The sequence below is a fragment of the Oncorhynchus tshawytscha genome, linkage group LG02 (genome assembly GCF_018296145.1).
Source record: "Oncorhynchus tshawytscha isolate Ot180627B linkage group LG02, Otsh_v2.0, whole genome shotgun sequence".
NCBI lineage: Eukaryota > Metazoa > Chordata > Actinopteri > Salmoniformes > Salmonidae > Oncorhynchus > Oncorhynchus tshawytscha.
In genome coordinates this window covers 75200021-75220174 of record NC_056430.1, presented here as the reverse complement: position 1 = coordinate 75220174, position 20154 = coordinate 75200021, and the positions used below count along the sequence as shown (strand labels likewise).

Sequence of the window (20154 nt, the reverse complement as noted above, 5' to 3'; positions counted from 1 at the left end):
TCCCTCTATCAGCCAGACCTCACTAAACCCACAACGCCAAGCACATCCAACTACAATACCATGCTTCCCTACTATGAGAGAGAGATAAAGGGCAAAATGACAGAAGAGAGAGAGAGTACAAGCATAGACCATGCCTCACATGCATCCAATGGCACGTACGCAGAAGCATGTATGCATCCAGAATGATATCTTTTAGAGATCGCAGCAGCGTTCAACACCGACACCCACAGTCACACTATCTACCAGCATGAAGAACACCTTTATCGGCAGGCAGACCTAGGAGCTGACCTCTTCAAGTCATTCAGGTCTACAAGTCCCTCGGTCATGTAATGAGGAAACCAGACCAGACAAGCCCGATGAGTATATGGACAAGCCATGCGCACTCCTCCAGTAGCTGGACAACTCACACGCAGAAATACACACACCCACTGAGCTCACAAGCTGCATTCTGTTGTTCAGACTGGGTCCATATGTAGCTTAGGCATATCATGTGCAGTAACCAGACACTCACACACACAACTGGCTTCCAAAGAGCGTCCAATATCCAATATGGTATACCATGCACGGTGTGACTGACATGACATGCCAAGACTATGTTTATGTATTGGTCAACAACTTCCGTCTAGCGATATCATGCTTCAACATTCGCTGTCGACCCAGAGGCAATGCAAAGAGGCAATCGCAAACTCAAACATACAAAGACAGCAGACAGACAGACAGACAGACAGACAGACAGACAGAGAGACAGACAGACAGGCAGACCCTCCTTCTAGACCATGTGGACCAACACTGCAACACAGGCATACAGGACAGAGTGGGGGGGGCAGCACAAAACATTACTGGGACAAAAGGATCAGAGAGAGAGAGGAGAGTACAGGAGAACATAGAAACAAGATGAAAGACAGACGGGAAAACACAGAGAGAGAGAGAGAGAGAGAGCGAGGTGGATTTTTTTTAAGCTAGAGAAAGACAGTGATAGAGAGATAGAGAGATAGTGGGAAAGACAGGGGTACATTAAAAAAGAGAGAGAGTGATAGAGAGAGAAATAAAATTAATGGAAGATAGATAAAGAGACAGAGAGGGAGAGACAGGGGTACATACACTGAGGTGGTTATGTCCACGGGGCCTGTGTCGTCTCCGCTGTAGTCAGACAGGCACACAGAGAGGAGAGGAGCAGAGAGCCACACACACAGTCATGAAGCCACAGAGAGGAAAGGAAGGCAGGGAGAGGAGAGGAGAGGGAGAGGAGAAGAAGGGAGAGGATAGGAAGAGAGAGAAGAGGGAGGGAGAGAAGAGGAAGGGAGAGGAGAGGAAGGGAGAGGAAAGGAGAGGAGGAGAAGGGAGAGGAGAGGAGGGAGGGAGAGGAAAGGAGAGGAGAAGAAGGGAGAGGAAAGGAGAGGAGAAGAAGGGAGAGGAGAGGAGAGGAAGGGAGAGGAGAGGAGAGGAAGGGAGAGGAGAGGAGAGGAAGGGAGAAGAGAAGAAGGGAGCGGAGAAGAAGGGAGAGGAGAGGAAGGGAGAGGAAAGGAAGAGAGAGAAGAGGGAGGGAGAGAAGAGGAAGGGAGAGAAGAAGAAGGGAGTGGAGAAGAAGGAAGCAGAGAGGAAGGGAGAGGAGAGGAAGGGAGAGGAAGGGAGAGGAGAGGAAGGGAGAGGAAAGGAGAGGAGAAGAAGGGAGAGGAGAGGAAGGGAGAAGAAGGAAGCAGAGAGGAAGGGAGAGGAGAGGGAGAGGAGAAGAAGGGAGAGGATAGGAAGAGTGAGAAGAGGGAGGGAGAGAAGAGGAAGGGAGAGAAGAAGAAGGGCGTGGAGAAGAAGGAAGCGGAGAGGAAGGGAGAGGAGAGGAAGGGAGAGGATGGGAGAGGAGAGGAAGGGAGAGGAAAGGAGAGGAGAAGAAGGGAGAGGAGAGGAAGAGAGAAGAAGGAAGGAGAGGAAGGGAGAGGAGAGGAAGGGAGAGGAAAGGAGAGGAGGAGAAGGGAGAGGAGAGGAAGGGAGAGGAAAGGAGAGGAGAAGAAGGGAGAGGAAAGGAGAGGAAGGGAGAGGAGAGGAAGGGAGAGGAGAGGAGAGGAAGGGAGAAGAGAAGAAGGGAGCGGAGAAGAAGGAAGCGGAGAAGAAGGGAGAAGAGAGGAAGGGAGAGGAGAGGAGAGGTAGGGAGAAGAGAAGAAGGGAGTGGAGAAGAAGGGAGAGGAAAGAAGAGGAGAAGAAGGGAGAGGAGAGGAAGGGAGAGGAGAAGAAGGGAGCGGAGAAGAAGGAAGAGGAAAGGAGAGGAGAAGAAGAGAGCGGAGGAGAAGGGAGAGGAGACGAAGGGAGAGGAGAGGAAAGGAGAAGAGAAGAAGGGAGAGGATAGGAAGAGAGAGGATAGGAAGAGAGAGAAGAGGGAGTGAGAGAAGAGGAAGGGAGAGAAGAAGGGAGAGGAGAAGAAGGAAGAGGAAAGGAGAGGAGAAGAAGAGAGCGGAGGAGAAGGAGAGAGGAGAGGAGAGGAGAGGAGAGGGAGAGGAAGAGGAAGAAGGGAGGGAGAGGAAGGAAGGGAGAGGAGAGAGAAGGAAGAGGAAAGGAGAGGAGAAGGAAGAGAGAGGAGAGGAGAAGGGAGAGGAGAGGAGAGAGAGAGGAGAGGGAGAGGGAGGGAGAGGGAGAGGAAGGAGAGGAGAAGAAGGGAGAGAGAAGAAGGAGCGGAGAAGAAGGAGAAGAAGAAGGAGCGGAGGAGAAGGAAGGAGAGAGAAGAAGAGGAGAGGAGAGGAAGGGAGAGGAGAAGGGAGGGAGAAGGAGAGGAGAGAAGGAGAGAAGGGAGGGAGAGGGAGAGAGGGAGAGAGGAGAGGAAGGAGAGAGAGAGGAAGGGAGAGGAAAGAGAAGAGGAGAAGAAGAGGAAGAGAGAGAAGGAGAGGAGAAGAAGGAAGAGGAAAGGAGAGAGAAGAAGGAGCGGAGGAGAAGGGAGAGGAGAGGAGAGGAGAGGAAGAAGGGAGAGGAAATGAGAGGAGAAGAAGGGAGAGGAGAGGAAGGGAGAGGAGAGGAAGGGAGAGGGAGAAGGAAAGGAGAAGAGAAGAAGGAAGGAGAGAGGAGAGGGAGAGGGAGAGGAAGAAGGAGAAGGAGAGGAAGAAGGAGGAGAGGAGAGGAAGGAGAGAGAAGAAAAGGAGAGGAGAAGAAGGGAGAGGAGAGGAAGGGAGAGGAGAGGAAGGGAGAGGAAAGGAGAAGAGAAGAAGGGAGAGGAGAGGAGAGGAAGGGAGAGGAGAGGAAGGGAGCAGAGAAGAAGGGGGAGCGGAGAAGAAGGAAGCGGAGAAGAAGGGAGAGGAGAGGAAGAAGGAGAGGAGAGGAAGGGAGCAGAGAAGAAGGGAGAGGAGAGGAAAGGAGAAGAGAAGAAGGGAGAGGAGAGGAGAGGAAGGGAGAGGAGAGGAAGGGAGCAGAGAAGAAGGGAGAGGAAATGAGAGGAGAAGAAGGGAGAGGAGAGGAAGGGAGAGGAGAGGAAGGGAGAGGAAAGGAGAAGAGAAGAAGAGAGCGGAGGAGAAGGGAGAGGAGAGGAAGGGAGAGGAGAGGAAAGGAGAAGAGAAGAAGAAGAAAACAAAAACAAACAGCACCGGAGGACAGAGCCATTGGACACCAAGACCCAGGGAGCGAGAAAGATGGAGAGAGGAAGGGGGAGTGAAGGATGAGGGGGAAAGGATGAGTGGGGGTGGGGTTGGTATGGGAGAGAGGAATGAGGGGGAGGGATGAGTGGGGAGGAGGAAAGGGTTGGTATAGAAAGAGAGGTGGGGTTGGTATGGGAGAGAGGAATGAGGGGGAGGGATGGGAAACGGAGGACGAATGGAAGGTAAAAAAGTTGGGAAGAGGGTAGAGAAAGAACATGATGAGGAAAGGAGAGAAGGGAGGATGAGACAGAGGGCAGGGAGGTTAAAAGGAAGAAGAGAAGAGAGCAGAACAATAGAGAGATCCAGTTAATTGGTGAAGGGCCAACGAGCACACACAAGAGAGAGGAGGGTGAGAGAGAGAGAGAGAGAGAGAGAGCGAGAGGGAGAGAGAGAGAGAGAGAGAGAGAGAGAGAGAGAGAGAGAGAGACAATAAAAAACGTTGCTCACTGACACGCACACACGCACACTTACCGCAGCATCATGTACACTCTGTAGGGCAGAGCAGTGTTAGACACGGTCAGTGAGGAGAGCACAGGTGGTGGTGTTTCATACTATACAGTCTATAGGCTATTAGCCAGCGTTCCAAATGGCACCCTAATCTCTACAAAATGCATTACTGTTGACCAGAGCCCGACAGTATGGGATCTGGTCAAAAGTAGTGCACTAGAAAGGGAATAGGGTGCCATGTGGTATTATACTACCACACTACCGATGCCACACTAAAGCTTTTCAGATACAGTATAACACAACATATTCCACTACTAAACACTACTACGCTTCTATGCTACACACACACACACACACACACACACACACACACACACACACACACACACACACACACACACACACACACACACACACACACACACACACACACACACTGCACAGTCTTACAGTAGCCAACAGACAACACACTGCTACAGTCTTACAGTAACCAACAGACAACACACTGCTACAGTCTTACAGTAACCAACAGACAACACACTGCTACCGTCTTACAGTAACCAACAGACAACACACTGCTACAGTCTTACAGTAACCAACAGACAACACACTGCTACAGTCTTACAGTAACCAACAGACAACACACTGCTACAGTCTTACAGTAAACAACAGACAACACACTGCTACAGTCTTACAGTAAACAACAGACAACACACTACTACAGTCTTACAGTAAACAACAGACAACACACTGCTACAGTCTTACAGTAACCAACAGACAACACACTGCTACAGTCTTACAGTAAACAACAGACAACACACTACTACAGTCTTACAGTAACCAACAGACAACACACTGCTACAGTCTTACAGTAACCAACAGACAACACACTACTACAGTCTTACAGTAACCAACAGACAACACACTGCTACAGTCTTACAGTAACCAACAGACAACACACTACTACAGTCTTACAGTAACCAACAGACAACACACTACTACAGTCTTACAGTAACCAACAGACAACACACTGCTACAGTCTTACAGTAAACAACAGACAACACACTGCTACAGTCTTACAGTAAACAACAGACAACACACTACTACAGTCTTACAGTAAACAACAGACAACACACTGCTACAGTCTTACAGTAACCAACAGACAACACACTGCTACAGTCTTACAGTAAACAACAGACAACACACTACTACAGTCTTACAGTAACCAACAGACAACACACTGCTACAGTCTTACAGTAACCAACAGACAACACACTACTACAGTCTTACAGTAACCAACAGACAACACACTGCTACAGTCTTACAGTAACCAACAGACTTGATGATACCAGACAACACACTGCTACAGTCTTACAGTAACCAACAGACAACACACTGCTACAGTTTTACAGTAACCAACAGACAACACACTGCTACAGTCTTACAGTAACCAACAGACAACACACTGCTACAGTCTTACAGTAACCAACAGACAACACACTACTACAGTCTTACAGTAACCAACAGACAACACACTACTACAGTCTTACAGTAACCAACAGACAACACACTGCTACAGTCTTACAGTAAACAACAGACAACACACTGCTACAGTCTTACAGTAACCAACAGACAACACACTGCTACAGTCTTACAGTAACCAACAGACTTGATGACACCAGACCAGAGTGAGAGTACATGGTTTGATGACAATGTGTGTGTGTGTGCATGCCAGTGTGTGTGTGTGTGTGTGTGTGCATGCCAGTGTGTGTGTGTGTGTGACTGCAGCCAGATGCTTTATTGTACAGTGAACACATAAACAAAACAGTTCCATGTGGGTGCGTGTGTTTTTGCAGCCAGATTCTGTCCTGGGGATTGCGGGACATTTTGGCGAAAGCTTTTCTTGAAAAACACAGATGTTTGAGGTAAAATAGGTACCACCTGTATTGTCCTTCTCAGTTCACACCCTCTCCCAACAAACCAAGACCTCTGGCCATAGCAGACAGCAGACAGACACACCAAGGCTACTATGGGAATGAGAATGGATAGGATGGATGTAATGGGGATGGGAAGCACACCAGGGGAAGGAGGGAGAAGGGGAGGGAGGATGTGAGATGAGGAGGACTAGGCAAGTTTGTGCTTTGTGGATGAAAGACGTATCCAGACTGCTCTGTAACCCAATATTTCCATGCTAATATTTCACTCTTTAAAGCAACAAGATCTCACTTTTTGACCAATTTGATTTCAGATTCAGACGTTTATCCACGTTTCTCAAAGCGTCAAATTTCCAAGTTGGTCCAAACGTTACATTTCTAATTTGTTTTTGACACGTTTGATGGGTAGAGCCTCCTGGCAAGGCGCCTTGCGTCTGGTTAAATGTAGGCATTCATTTTGAATGGTTAAGTGTTTGGGATAGGGTTCAATATTTAAAAAAATTGTGTCTAGCAATGGGATTGAACATGTGACCCTCTAACCCATCCCCAACACCCAAGCCTACTTATTGGTAACGGTTCTCACTGTGGCCCTAGTGGCAGGTTTTGAAGACATCTCCCAAGCCTACTTATTGGTAACGGTGCTCACCGTGGCCCTAGTGGCAGGGTTTGAAGACATCTCCCAAGCCTACTTATTGGTAACGGTGCTCACCGTGGCCCTAGTGGCAGGGTTTGAAGACATCTCCCAAGCCTACTTATTGGTAACGGTTCTCACCGTGGCCCTAGTGGCAGGGTTTGAAGACATCTCCCAAGCCTACTTATTGGTAACGGTGCTCACCATGGCCCTAGTGGCAGGTTTTGAAGGCATCTCCCAAAGTCCTTGGGACATGGATGGACGTTCAATTTCAAAGTGACCTGGTTGTTTATAATTTTACAACAAAGAAGTTACCACAAACATCGAATACTGTTTTCTCCCCTCTGACATCATTGCGATAGAAGAGGGCAAAATGTACTGGAATTTTTGCTGCACTCCTCAGCTCGGCAACAAAATCAATAACAATGGACAATGGGGCTGTTTCCCCCTACTGTGGATTTCATCTTTCAGTTAGCATTAGCATATCTCCATGCTAATATTTTATTATTTAAGTTAGCATTAGCATATCTCCATGCTAATATTTTATTATTTAAGTTAGCATTAGCATATCTCCATGCTAATATTTTATTATTTAAGTTAGCATTAGCATATCTCCATGCTAATATTTTATTATTTAAGTTAGCATTAGCATATCTCCATGCTAATATTTTATTATTTAAGTTAGCATTAGCATGCGTCACACTGTTATCACCACCCTGTTAATAAGAGTGTAAGGAAACTAGTTTTAAAGTGATACATCAAATGTTTCTAAGACATATCACTTTACCAGTAGTAGTCTTAACAAACAGGGGCTTGACACACACACACACACACACTTTAACGCACAAATACATTTTTAAAATGTATTATTATTTTTCTAGTTGTATTGTTTGTATATGGTTGTATTGTAAATGTGTGTGTCTGTCCTTGTCTATCCGTGTATCAGTGTTTTGTTACTTGTCATGTTTACTGTGGACCCCAGGAAGAACAGCTGCTAATGGGGATCCAAATAGACAAAAATAAACAAACACAGGTCAGAGTGGATAGTCAGAGCGAGGAAAAGGAGGACGGAGGGGAAAGAGTGGAGGGATGAGGAGGAGGAATGGAGGGTTTATGATGATGATGGGGATGAAGGTGCTCACTTGGTTGTCGTCTGAGAGGCGGGGCATGGAGATGGTCCGACCATGCCTGTCCATTCGCATTGGGTGACAGGGCTCAGTTTCCGAGTACCCGTCCCGCCCCATCTTTCTCATCTCTAGCGTCTGCAAGAAAGAGACCAGAGGGTGTGTGACCACTGCCGACTAGGAGCAGGAGTCTCAGAGCCAGGGGTCTTTTGATAGTACTAGAATGAGTGTATTGTAAGTGATTCTATAATTGTTAATAATTCTATGCTTTTGAACTATTCTATAGTTAGTTGTGTAGTTCTTATTCAATAGGTATATTGTCTTGTCTCCACTGGCCAACTTGGCTGTGAAGTAGCTATAAAATAAGGAAGCCTCTCTATTGTCTGTTGATCTGGTCCTTCAACGGGCTGCAGGGAGCAGTATGTAGACATTTCTTCCCACAGAACCATAGATACTGTAGCAGCGTTCATGTACAGTGAATTTGAAAAGTATTCGGACCCCTTAACTTTTTACATTTTTTTTATTTTACATTTTACTATTTTCTCCCCAATTTCGTGGTATCCAATTGTTAGTAGTTACTATCTTGTCTCATCGTTACAACTCCCGTACGGGCTCGGGAGAGGCGAAGTTCGAAAGCCATGCGTCCTCTGAAACACAACCCAACCAAGCCGCACTGCTTCTTAACACAGCGCCATCCAACCCGGAAGCCAGCCGCACCAATGTGTCGGAGGAAACACCGTGTCAGTGTGCACTGCGCCCGGCCCGCCACAGGAGGCGCTGGTGCGCGATGAGACAAGGATAAACCCTCCCTAACCCGGACGACGCTAGGCCAATTGTGCGTCGCCCCATGGACCTCCCGGGTCGCGGCCGGCATCGACCGGGAGGCACTGCGCCACCGGAGGCCCCCGGACCCCTAAAATTGATTTTTTAAAAATGTATCCACACCAATCGACACACAATACCCCATAATGACAAAGTAAAAACAGGTTTCTATCAATTTTAGCAAATGTATTAAATAAAAAAAAATAAAAAAACAGAAATAACTCATTTAAAGAAGTATTCAGACCCTTTGCTATGAGACTCTAAATTGAGCTCAGGTGCATCCTGTTTCAATTGATCATCCTTGAGATGTTTCTACAACTTTATTGGAGTCCACCTGTGGTAAATTCAATTGATTGGAAATGATTTGGAAAGGCAACCACCTGTCTATATAAGGTCCCACAGTTCACAGTGCATGTCAGAGCAAAAACCAAGCCATTAGGTCTAAGGAATTGTCCGTAGAGCTCAGAGACAGGATTGTGTCGAGGCACAGATCCGGGGAAGGGAACCAAAACATTTCTGCAGCATTGAAGGCCCCCAAGAACACAGTGGCTCCATCATTCTTAAATGGAAGAAGTTTGGAACCACCAAGACTCTTCCTAGAGCTGGCCGCACGGACAAACGGAGCAATCGGGTGAGAAGAGCCTTGGTCAGGGAGGTGACCAAGAACCCGATGTTCACTCTGACAGAGCTCCAGAGTTCCTCTGTGGAGATGGGAGAACTTTTCAGAAGGACAACCATCTCTGCAGCACTCCACCAATCAGGCCTTTATGGTAGAGTGACCAGACGGAAGCCACTCCTCAGTAAAAGGCACATTACAGCCTGCTTGGGAGTTTGCCAAAAGGCATCTAAAGACTCTCACACCATGAGAAACAAGATCTGGTCTGATGAAACCAAGATTGTACTTTTTGGCATGAATGCCAAGCGTCACATCTAGAGGAAACCCGGCACCATCCCTACGGTGAAGTATAGTGTTGGCAGCATCATGCTGTGGGGAGGTTTTCCAGCGGCAGGGACTGGGAGACTAGTCAGGATAGAGGGAAAGATGAACAGAGCAAAGTACAGAGTGATCCTTGATGAAAACCTGCTCCACAGTGCTCAGAACCTCAGACTGGGGGAAGGTTCACCTTCCAACAGGACAACAACACCAAAGCACACAGCCAAGTCAGCGCAGGTGTGGCTTCGGGACAATGTCCTTGAGTGGCCCAGCCAGAGTCCGGACTTGAACCCGATCAAACATCTCTGGAGAGACCTGAAAATAGCTGTGCAGCGAAGCTCCCCATCCAACCTGACAGAGCTTGAGAGGATCTGCAGAGAAGAATGGGAGAAACTCCCCAAATACAGGTGTGCCAAGCTTGTAGCATCATACCCAAGAAGACTCGAGGTTGTAATCGCTGCCACAGGTGCTTCAACAAAGTACTGAGTAAAGGGAATACTTATGTGATATTTCCGGGGTTTATTTATTTATACATTTGTCATTATTGGATATTGTGTGTAGATCGATGAAGGGGGAAAAAACTATTTTATCCATTTTAGAATAAGGCTGTAACGTAACAAAATGTGTAAAAAGTCAAGAGGTCTGAATACTTTCCTGAATACTGTCTCTCTATGCTTTTACACACAACACACAAAACATGCATATCTATGGTTCTTCACTAATTTGACTGAGAGAGATGAGACCAGGGTGGCTTGGCACAGTCCAACAGGGAGAGAGAGTGGGGGGAGCCCATCTACCACCCACCTGTAGGCCCAAGACTTGGTTTGAGCCAGGGGGCAGTGAGGATGGGCCAAGAGATGGCATGAGAGTGTTGGAGAGAGACGCGAGAGAGTGTGTCAGTAAGGGGTGGGAGGTTGAACATAGAGGACAGAACAAGAGTATGTCAGTAAGGGGTGGGAGGTTGCACATAGGTACTTCACTGAGTGAAACGTAGAAAGAGGGAGAGAGAGAGAGATTGAAGAGGAGGACCTTGAGTGGGGCGACACAAACAGTCCAGAAGTTGACTCAGAGCAGCACAGCTGAGAGGGGTGGAATATTGTCCATCTCTTGACCAATCAAGCCCTTCTCAGTGAATCACCAGGATAAATATAGGTTGAGTAGCAGTATCAACAGTCTGTCATTTCCTTCTACCAGTTAGGAATAAGGATGTAATATATACCAAGGGAATGACATTCTCCAGAAAAGGATAATGTTGTCAACAATTTACCGGAATATAAGCTTTACAGATATCTTTAAAACACACGCCAATCCTGCATTGTATGACTAAGTTATCATTTAGTGTAGAGTATATGACATCATCATGTTTACTCCCATAGGACACAATGGAACAACTGTTGGCCTATACACTAACAGCCACTGTATTGTCCCCAAACCTCAATCACAGTCGGGCGCCAGTTTGTGCGGTTACTGCATTACCACGGTGACCTGCGTGTGTTTGCTATATGTTTGTGCTGCGTTACCTGGGGGTTGTGTCTGTTGTCATGGAGATGGTCGGGGTAGTGTCTCTCTGGGCTCCAGTTGCCTGTCTTGTTAAACATCTCCTGAGCTTTAGCTGTCACCCACGACTGGCTCTCTGTCATCCCACCCTCTGGAGGTCTGGTACACACACACAAGTACTCACACACACACACACAAGCACACACACACACACACAAGCACACACATGCGCATACACACACACACAAGCACTCGCGCACACACACACACACAAGCACACACACACACACACGTGTACACACACTCACGCACACACACACACACGTGTACACACACTCGCACACACAGAGAGACACACAGAGAAGGAGACATAAGACAGAGACACACAGAGAATGAGAAAGAAGACAGAGACACACAGAGAAGGAGACAGAAGACAGAGACACACAGAGAAGGAGAAGGAAGACAGAGACACACAGAGAAGGAGACATAAGACAGAGAGACACACAGAGAATGAGAAGGAAGACAGAGACACACAGAGAAGGAGACAGAAGACAGAGAGACACACAGAGAAGGAGACATAAGACAGAGAGACACACAGAGAATGAGAAGGAAGACAGAGACACACAGAGAAGGAGAAGGAAGACAGAGACACAGAGGGAAGGAAAAAGGAAGACAGAGACACACCGAGAAGGACAAGGAAGACAGAGACACACAGAGAAGGAGAAGGAAGACAGAGACACACAGAGAAGGAGAAGGAAGACAGAGACACACAGAGAAGGAGAAGGAAGACAGAGACACACAGAGAAGGAGAAGGAAGACAGAGACACACAGAGAAGGAGAAGGAAGACAGAGACACACAGAGAAGGAGAAGGAAGACAGAGACACACAAAGAAGGAGAAGGGAGACAGAGACACACAGAGAAGGAGAAGGAAGACAGAGACACACAGAGAAGGAGAAGGAAGACAGAGACACACAAAGAAGGAGAAGGGAGACAGAGACACACAGAGAAGGAGAAGGAAGACAGAGACACACAGAGAAGGAGAAGGAAGACAGAGACACACAGAGAAGGAGAAGGAAGACAGAGACACACAGAGAAGGAGAAGGAAGACAGAGACACACAAAGAAGGAGAAGGAGACAGAGACACACAGAGAAGGAGAAGGAAGACAGAGACACACAGAGAAAGAGAAGGAAGACAGAGACACACAGAGAAGGAGAAGGAAGACAGAGACACACAGAGAAGGAGAAGGAAGACAGAGACACACAAAGAAGGAGAAGGAGACAGAGACACACAGAGAAGGAGAAGGAAGACAGAGACACACAGAGAAGGAGAAGGAAGACAGAGACACACAGAGAAGGAGAAGGATGACAGAGACACACAGAGAAGGAGAAGGAAGACAGAGACACACAGAGAAGGAGAAGGAAGACAGAGACACACAGAGAAGGAGAAGGGAGACAGAGACACACAGAGAAGGAGAAGGAAGACAGAGACACACAGAGAAGGAGAAGGATGACAGAGACACACAGAGAAGGAGAAGGAAGACAGAGACACACAGAGAAGGAGAAGGAAGACAGAGACACACAGAGAAGGAGAAGGGAGACAGAGACACACAGAGAAGGAGAAGGAAGACAGAGACACACAGAGAAGGAGAAGGAAGACAGAGACACACAGAGAAGGAGAAGGAAGATAGAGACACACAGAGAAGGAGAAGGAAGACAGAGACACACAGAGAAGGAGAAGGAAGACAGAGACACACAGAGAAGGAGAAGGAAGACAGAGAGAGTCATTGGGGAACACAGCAGCTAAAAAGCCCAAACCGTGTAGAAACAGAAGAAACAGACCCTGTGAGAGACATGTACAACGTGTTTGTATGTGCAGGTTGTATGCTTGTAATAATACTTTTTTTGGGGGGGGGGGACACCCGCAGGGAGTGGGGTCACGGCCAGGGTCACCATATCCCAACTCCCCCTGAGACACCCACAGGGAGTGGGGTCACAGCCAGGGTCACCATATCCCAACTCCCCCTGAGACACCCGCAGGGAGTGGGGTCACGGCCAGGGTCCCCATATCCCAACTCCCCCTGAGACACCCGCAGGGAGTGGGGTCATGGCCAGGATCGTCATTGTACAGCGCCCCTGGAGGAATTAGGGGTAAGTGCCTTGCTCAAGTCACACTTTTTTCTCTCACCTTGTCGGCTCCAGTATCTTGGTTGCTGGCCCAGTGCTCTAACCTCGAGGCTACCTGCTTCCATACCTGCATATGTGAGTATGAGTATATGTATTCTACTGTGTGTGTGTGTGTGTATCTACAGTATGCATACTGTGAGTGTTGGCATGCTTATGTATGTATTTGTGTGTGTATGTACATATCATGTACGCATATGTATAACCCATCACTACTACTCACATGCTGTTGGGGTCGTGCTGTGTGGCGGGGAGGCCGTTGACCCCTGGCATCCCTCCTCCCGTCCCGTCGGGGCCTCCCCCTCCTCCCCCTTCTCCTCCCCCGGGGGAGGGCGGCTCCATGCGCTGAAACATTAACGGTGTTCGGTTCTGTGTGAGATACAACATGGCCTCGGGCTGGCATCAGACACACTCAGGCAGGGACACACACACACACACACACAGAGGAAAGGAGAGGATGCACCGCAGCATGCTCCCACCAGGTGGCACAATTGGGCAAAGTAATGGTTTAGAGGTTAGAAGTTGCCTAGAGTGGGATATTGAAGCTCTGGAGAAGGGAGGAGGGGCAGGCTTTTGTCCCAGCCCAGCACTAAGTATATATAATAGTCGCCACTAAACGAGCTTCAGTTTTTCAATACTAGCCACTAACAATTTAAACTTCTTCCACCAACATAAAAATTATTCTGGACAGCTGAAGCAAGTCACACAATTTTTCTTGAAAAATGACCCTTTCTAGTTGGTTATTAATTAATTGGTGTCTTAACTGAGGACTCGCTGATTATTTGACTGAAACAAATACTTTGGCCCTCCAGAGCTAGAATTGCCCACCCCTGCTTTAACCACAGATCTAGGATCAGATTACCATAACCATCTGATAACCTTCACCATTAGGAGAATTAAGACCTGATCTGATCCTGTGTCAGTCAGTGCTTAGTAGCAACCAGAGCCATATACTTAAGCAATAAGGCCCGAGGAGGTGTGGTATATGGCCAATATACCACGGCTAAGGGCTGTGTCCAGGCACTCCGTATTGTGTCTTGCCTAAGAACAGCCCTTAGTTGTGGTATACTGGCCATATATCACAAACCCCAGAGGAGCCGTATTTCTATTATAAACTGGTTATCAAAGTAATTAGAGCAGTAAAAATACATGTTTTGTCATACCTGTGGTATACAGTCTGATATACCACGGCTGTCAGCCAATCAGCATTCAGGGCTTGAACCACCCAGTTTATAAATGTATATATACCAGGGTTAGGGTCAATTCCATTTCAATCGATTCATAAAGTTCCAATTCCACATTTGAAAAACATTGAAGAGAATTGGGATTTCACTGTACTTCCTGAATTGACTGCAATTGAAATGGAATTGACCCCAACCCTGATATATACACACAGTGCTTTCAGAAGGTATTCATACCACTTGACCTTTTCCACATTTTGTTATGTTACAGCCTGCATTTAAAATAGATTACATAGACATTTTGTGTCACTGTCCTACACACAATACCCCATAATGTCAAAGTGGAATTATGTTTTTTGAAACTTTCATAAATGAATACAAAATTGGAATGTTTTGAATCAATAAGTATTCAACCCCTTTGGTATGGCAAACCTAAATAAGTTCAGGAGTAAAAATGTGATTAAGAAGTCACATAATAAGTTTTATGGACTCACTCTGCATGCAATAATAGTGTTTAACATGATTTAACATGATTGTTGAATGACTATCTCATCTCTGTACACCAAACATACAATTACCTGTAAGGTCCCTCAGTCAAGCAATGAATTTCAACCCAGATTCAACCACAAAGACCAGGGAGGTTTTCCAATGCCTCGCAAAGAAGGGCTCCTATTGGTAGATGGGTAAACATGTATCCCTTTGAGCATGGTGAAGTTATTAATGACACTTTAGATGGTGTATCAATACACCCAGTCACTAAAAAGAAACAGGCGTCCTTCCTAACTCAGTTGCCGGAGAGGAAGGAAACTGCTCAGGCATTTCACCACGAGGCCAATGGTGACTTTAAAACAGTTACAGAAAGTATTCACACCTTGACTGTGATGGGAGAAAACTGAGGACGGATCAACAGCATTGTAGTTACTTCACAACACTAACCTAAATGACAGAGTGAAAAGAAGGAAACCTGTACAGAATAAAACATATTCCAAAACATGCATCCTGTTTGCAATAAGGCCCTAAAGTAAAACTGCAAAAAATGTGGCAAAGAAATTAACTTTAGGTCCTGAATATAAAGCGTTATGTTTGGGGCAAATGCAACACAACATCACTGAGTACCACTCTTCATATTTTCAAGTACGGTGGTCGCTGCATCATGTTATGGGTATGCTTGTCATAGGCAAGGAAAAGGGATTTTTTTTTAATACAAATTACCAGAATAGAGATAAGCACAGGCAAAATCCTAGAGGAAAACCTGGTTCAGTCTGCTTTCCAACAGATATTGAGAGACAAATTCACCTTTCAGCAGGACAATAACCTAAAACCTAAAGCCAAATATACACTGCAGTTGCTTACCAAGACCACGTTGAATGTTCCTGAGTGGCCTAGTTACAGTATATGACTTAATGCGGCTTGAAAATCTTCGGCAAGACTTGAGACTTGTCTGTCTAGCAATGATCAACAACCAACTTGACAAAGCTTAAAGCTCTTAGAGACTTACCAGAAAGACTCACAGCTGTAATCGCTGCCAAAGGTTATTCTAACATGTATTGGCTCAGGTGTGTGAATACATATATATAAAAATGTTAATACATTTGCAAATATTTCTAAAAACACGTTTTCATGTGTCATTATGGGGTAGAAAAAATATATACTTCATCAATTTAGAACTCAGGCTGTAACACAACAAAAATGTGGAATAAGTCAAGGGGTTTGAATACTTTCTGAAGGCTCTGTATATGGCTCTGGAGGATAATTCTACTTCCTCCATCAAAACAGCTCCTCAGCAGTCCTTTTTGTTGTTTCGCCCATATATGGAGTGTGGCGGGAGCAGGGAGGTCTTCCATTGGCTGGTCTGTGGTGGTGTCGATGGCTACATGACTACAGATGCCGTCATGTTCATCCAAACCAAAAGCTAAAATGTTAACGGCTAAATGAATGGGTGTGAACCCGGGTTGTAGCGTGCTCGCTAACAGTGAGTCCTTCTGGGAAAATGTGTTTTAATATACTAACAAGTGAAATGGGATATGGAGGACGAGGTACAAAACTAGTGCACTATTTTCCCTAGAAAGCACATTCATGAATACCACTGAAGATTCACAGAGACGGTTTTGTTACATGAGCGTCCAATGGTTACATCAGGAACCTCAGCTCAACAACCAACCAGAGATGACGGAATACACAGACAGGAGCACACAGAGAGGGGAGAAGGGTTCTGGTTAGACAGGCCTGATGACAGTCAACCTAGATTGACCAATCAGGGAGGGTTTTGAGAAGTCAAGGTCCCGCCCCCCTCCTGGAAGAACAAATTGAGTCAGAGGGACAAGGGGATGGATGGACAGACAGGTAGACATGGAGAGAAAGAAGGAGGGAGAAGGAGGGAATATGCAAAAGAGTGATAGAGGAGTGACATAGATAGTGAGTGATACATAACAACATGTATAGAAGGGCACAGACCTGGGGCACAGAGAGACATGGTAAACCGTGGTAGAAAGAGATTACAACAGTGAAAAGACAGGCAGTGAAACCGTGGTAGAAAAGACAATAGGAAAGATATATATATATATATATATATATATATAAATAATAAACTATATAAATTGGAGAATAGATTAAGACATAATGAAAGGTAGTATAACAGTTGTAGGGAGGAGGGAAGGAGGGAAGGAAGGAAGGAGGAAAGGAAAGACAGAGTTAAGGAAAGAAGGTGGGAAAGATTGTAAGGAGAGATGAGGGGAAGGTGCAACAGATTGAAGGAGGGAATAAGGAGAGATGACAGGAAGGTGCAACAGATTGAAGGAGGGAATAAGGAGAGATGACAGGAAGGTGCAACAGATTGAAGGAGGGAATAAGGAGAGATGAGGAAGGAAGATGACAGATTGAAGGAGGAAGTGCAACAGATTGAAGGAGGGAATAAGGAGAGATGACAGGAAGGTGCAACAGATTGAAGGAGGGAATAAGGAGAGATGACAGGAAGGTGCAACAGATTGAAGGAGGGAATAAGGAGAGATGACAGGAAGGTGCAACAGATTGAAGGAGGGAATAAGGAGAGATGACAGGAAGGTGCAACAGACAGGGGAAGGTGCAACAGATTGAAGGAGGGAATAAGGAGAGATGACAGGAAGGTGCAACAGATTGAAGGAGGGAATAAGGAGAGATGACAGGAAGGTGCAACAGATTGAAGGAGGGAATAAGGAGAGATGACAGGAAGGTGCAACAGATTGAAGGAGGGAATAAGGAGAGATGACAGGAAGGTGCAACAGATTGAAGGAGGGAATAAGGAGAGATGACAGGAAGGTGCAACAGATTGAAGGAGGGAATAAGGAGAGATGACAGGAAGGTGCAACAGATTGAAGGAGGGAATAAGGAGAGATGACAGGAAGGTGCAACAGAGGAGGGAATAAGGAGAGATGACAGGAAGGTGCAACAGATTGAAGGAGGGAATAAGGAGAGATGACAGGAAGGTGCAACAGATTGAAGGAGGGAATAAGGAGAGATGACAGGAAGGTGCAACAGATTGAAGGAGGGAATAAGGAGAGATGATAGGAAGGTGCAACAGATTGAAGGAGGGAATAAGGAGAGATGACAGGAAGGTGCAACAGATTGAAGGAGGGAATAAGGAGAGAAGAGCAGGAGTGATGGACATAAAGAAAGGAAGTAAGGAGGGAAAGAGTACAACTGAGAAATGAAAGCGGAAGAAGGGAAGGAGGGATAGACAGAAAGACAGTTTGTCATTGTGCACCACAGGCCAGCTGGTGATGTTGAGAAGGAGGAGCCTGTATGGAACTGGACAGTCAGTGCAACCAATGAGGTGACAGCATTCAGGAGGATCATACCAACTCATAGACGGGGTCTAAAATATCGTACACTCCATTCACCTAGGGCCCGATTGAGACTTGAGATAAGTAGACTTAACATGGACTTAAGTCAATAAAACATGGACATAAGTCAACATTTGTTACTTAAGTCCATGTTAAGTCAACTTATCTCATGTCTGAAAAGCGCCCCTACTGAATACCCACAGAGCCCTAACCCCGCATCATGGACTTGATCTTGGATAGAATAAGATGGGTGCCAATTCTGTTTCTTAAAACATCCAAGAAAACATCTAAGCAGCTTTGATTTTGGGCTGAACCATTACTTTAACTTCAGCCTCCAAAGGCAGATAAAACCCATTAGAAGCTGTGGACTGCAGCACAGGAGCAACAGGGTATCCCGGGGAATGGAGACAAGGTGTTAGAGAAACAGTGCACATCACATTAAGAGGTAGTGCATTTACACAGCATTCATAGACAACAGGAGTGCATACGTACGTACATTGGCCATGTTGTATCATTATTATTCATATCATTTTCAAAACAAAACAATTGCAATTTGACAGTTTAAAACATCTCCCCCTTCTCCTCACCACTACACCATTTATCCCCCCATGCTTAAAAAGGGGAGGAGTTCAAAGAAGTACTTCAAGGGGCAATCTGCGACTGAGTTTTATTGTTTGAACGGCAGATTGCCCCTTTAAGTAAATATACAAGTGGTGGGTATGATGGGGGTAAAGTAATGGGTAGGAGGGGGGTATAGTAATGGTAGAGTAAAGGTAAAGAGATAGCGAGTGGAAGAGCCAGGCCAGGCCTCAGCCTACGATAGCCATCCATCATGCTAACTTGGAAACAGGCAGAAACAGCCTGGTGCCGGAGTAGAGAGAGAGAGAGAGAGAGGTAACTGGAGTTAGCATGCTACAGGGGTAACCCAGGACCAGGCAGCGCTCATCGGGAGGGTTCCAAGGCGGAGGAGGTAGATGTGGGAGGACGAGCGGGGGGGCAAGGGGGAAATAAAGGGCTTAGGGGGTTGACGGACCAAGGAGGGCAGCGATGGAGGTCCTGGAAAGGGTGCAAGGGGGCCAGGAAACGGGGTCTAGCGAAGAAGTGGGTTTGGGGTCATGAGGATGGTTTCTGGAGGGAAGGGAGGCTATGGAGGTCTGGAAAGGGGCGCTATGGAGGTCTGGAAAGGGGCGCTATGGAGGTCTGGAAAGGGGCGCTATGGAGGTCTGGAAAGGGGCGCTATGGAGGTCTGGAAAGGGGCGCTATGGGGGCAGGAAGTAGAAAGGGGATGCTGGGGTTTGAAGGACCAAAAATAGCAGCCATGGGGGTTCTGGATGATGGGTAAAGGCGAGAGGAAGAGTTGAGGAGCTAAAGGAAGGGGGAGCTGAGGGGGTTGGATGATTTGGGGTTCACTGGGGTGTGGGAGCATGGGTGTCTGGAGGCAAGAGAGGGAATGGGGAGCTGGACAGGTTTGGAAAGGGGATCTAAGGGGGAAGGAAGAGTCGGTTCTGGGGTATATTTTGGAGGTCACAGGGGTGGGCCTGGGTCTAGTGGGTACCTGCTCCTCGCGTAGGGCCTGGAGCTTCTTGGCCTTGCTCTGTCTGTAATACTCCATGATCATCATGGCAGCGTAGATCTTCCCCACCGTCAGGTCTGTGGCTGCTGAGAGAGGGACAAGTTACCCTGCCTCGATTAGACCACAATGTGGATGGGACCCTGAGCCGTGAGACGAGAGAGAGGGGGATGGGAGTGGGGGACCGACCATGCTACGACACCACACACACATACAGGCAGTTGCGGGCACTAAAAAGTTAGGTCGTGTTGCTGTATTGGTAGAACAATTGCTGCCAACGTGTGGACAACACTTCACTCTATTCCTCCTAACGGTAGGTTTGGTTTTTAGAAAACAAACATTTCAGTGGCCGCGACTGTAGGGTAAATCTTAAAGTCCTTGATTCGTCTTCCTCCTTTTAAAA

At 46.7% G+C, this 20154-nt stretch overlaps 1 protein-coding gene across 1 annotated transcript in view; it reads right to left on the bottom strand.

Annotated features, from left to right (window-relative positions):
* Positions 1 to 20154, bottom strand: part of cacna1ab (calcium channel, voltage-dependent, P/Q type, alpha 1A subunit, b) — a 137780-nt gene that overhangs the window by 8401 nt on the left and 109225 nt on the right. The window contains exons 42-47 of the mRNA XM_042305507.1: positions 19737 to 19837; positions 13406 to 13551; positions 11024 to 11159; positions 7766 to 7885; positions 4083 to 4100; positions 1102 to 1140 (exon numbers count right to left, since the gene is read on the bottom strand). Coding sequence (XP_042161441.1) covers positions 1102 to 1140; positions 4083 to 4100; positions 7766 to 7885; positions 11024 to 11159; positions 13406 to 13551; positions 19737 to 19837 — 560 coding nt within the window. The remainder of the gene's footprint in view (positions 1 to 1101; positions 1141 to 4082; positions 4101 to 7765; positions 7886 to 11023; positions 11160 to 13405; positions 13552 to 19736; positions 19838 to 20154) is intronic.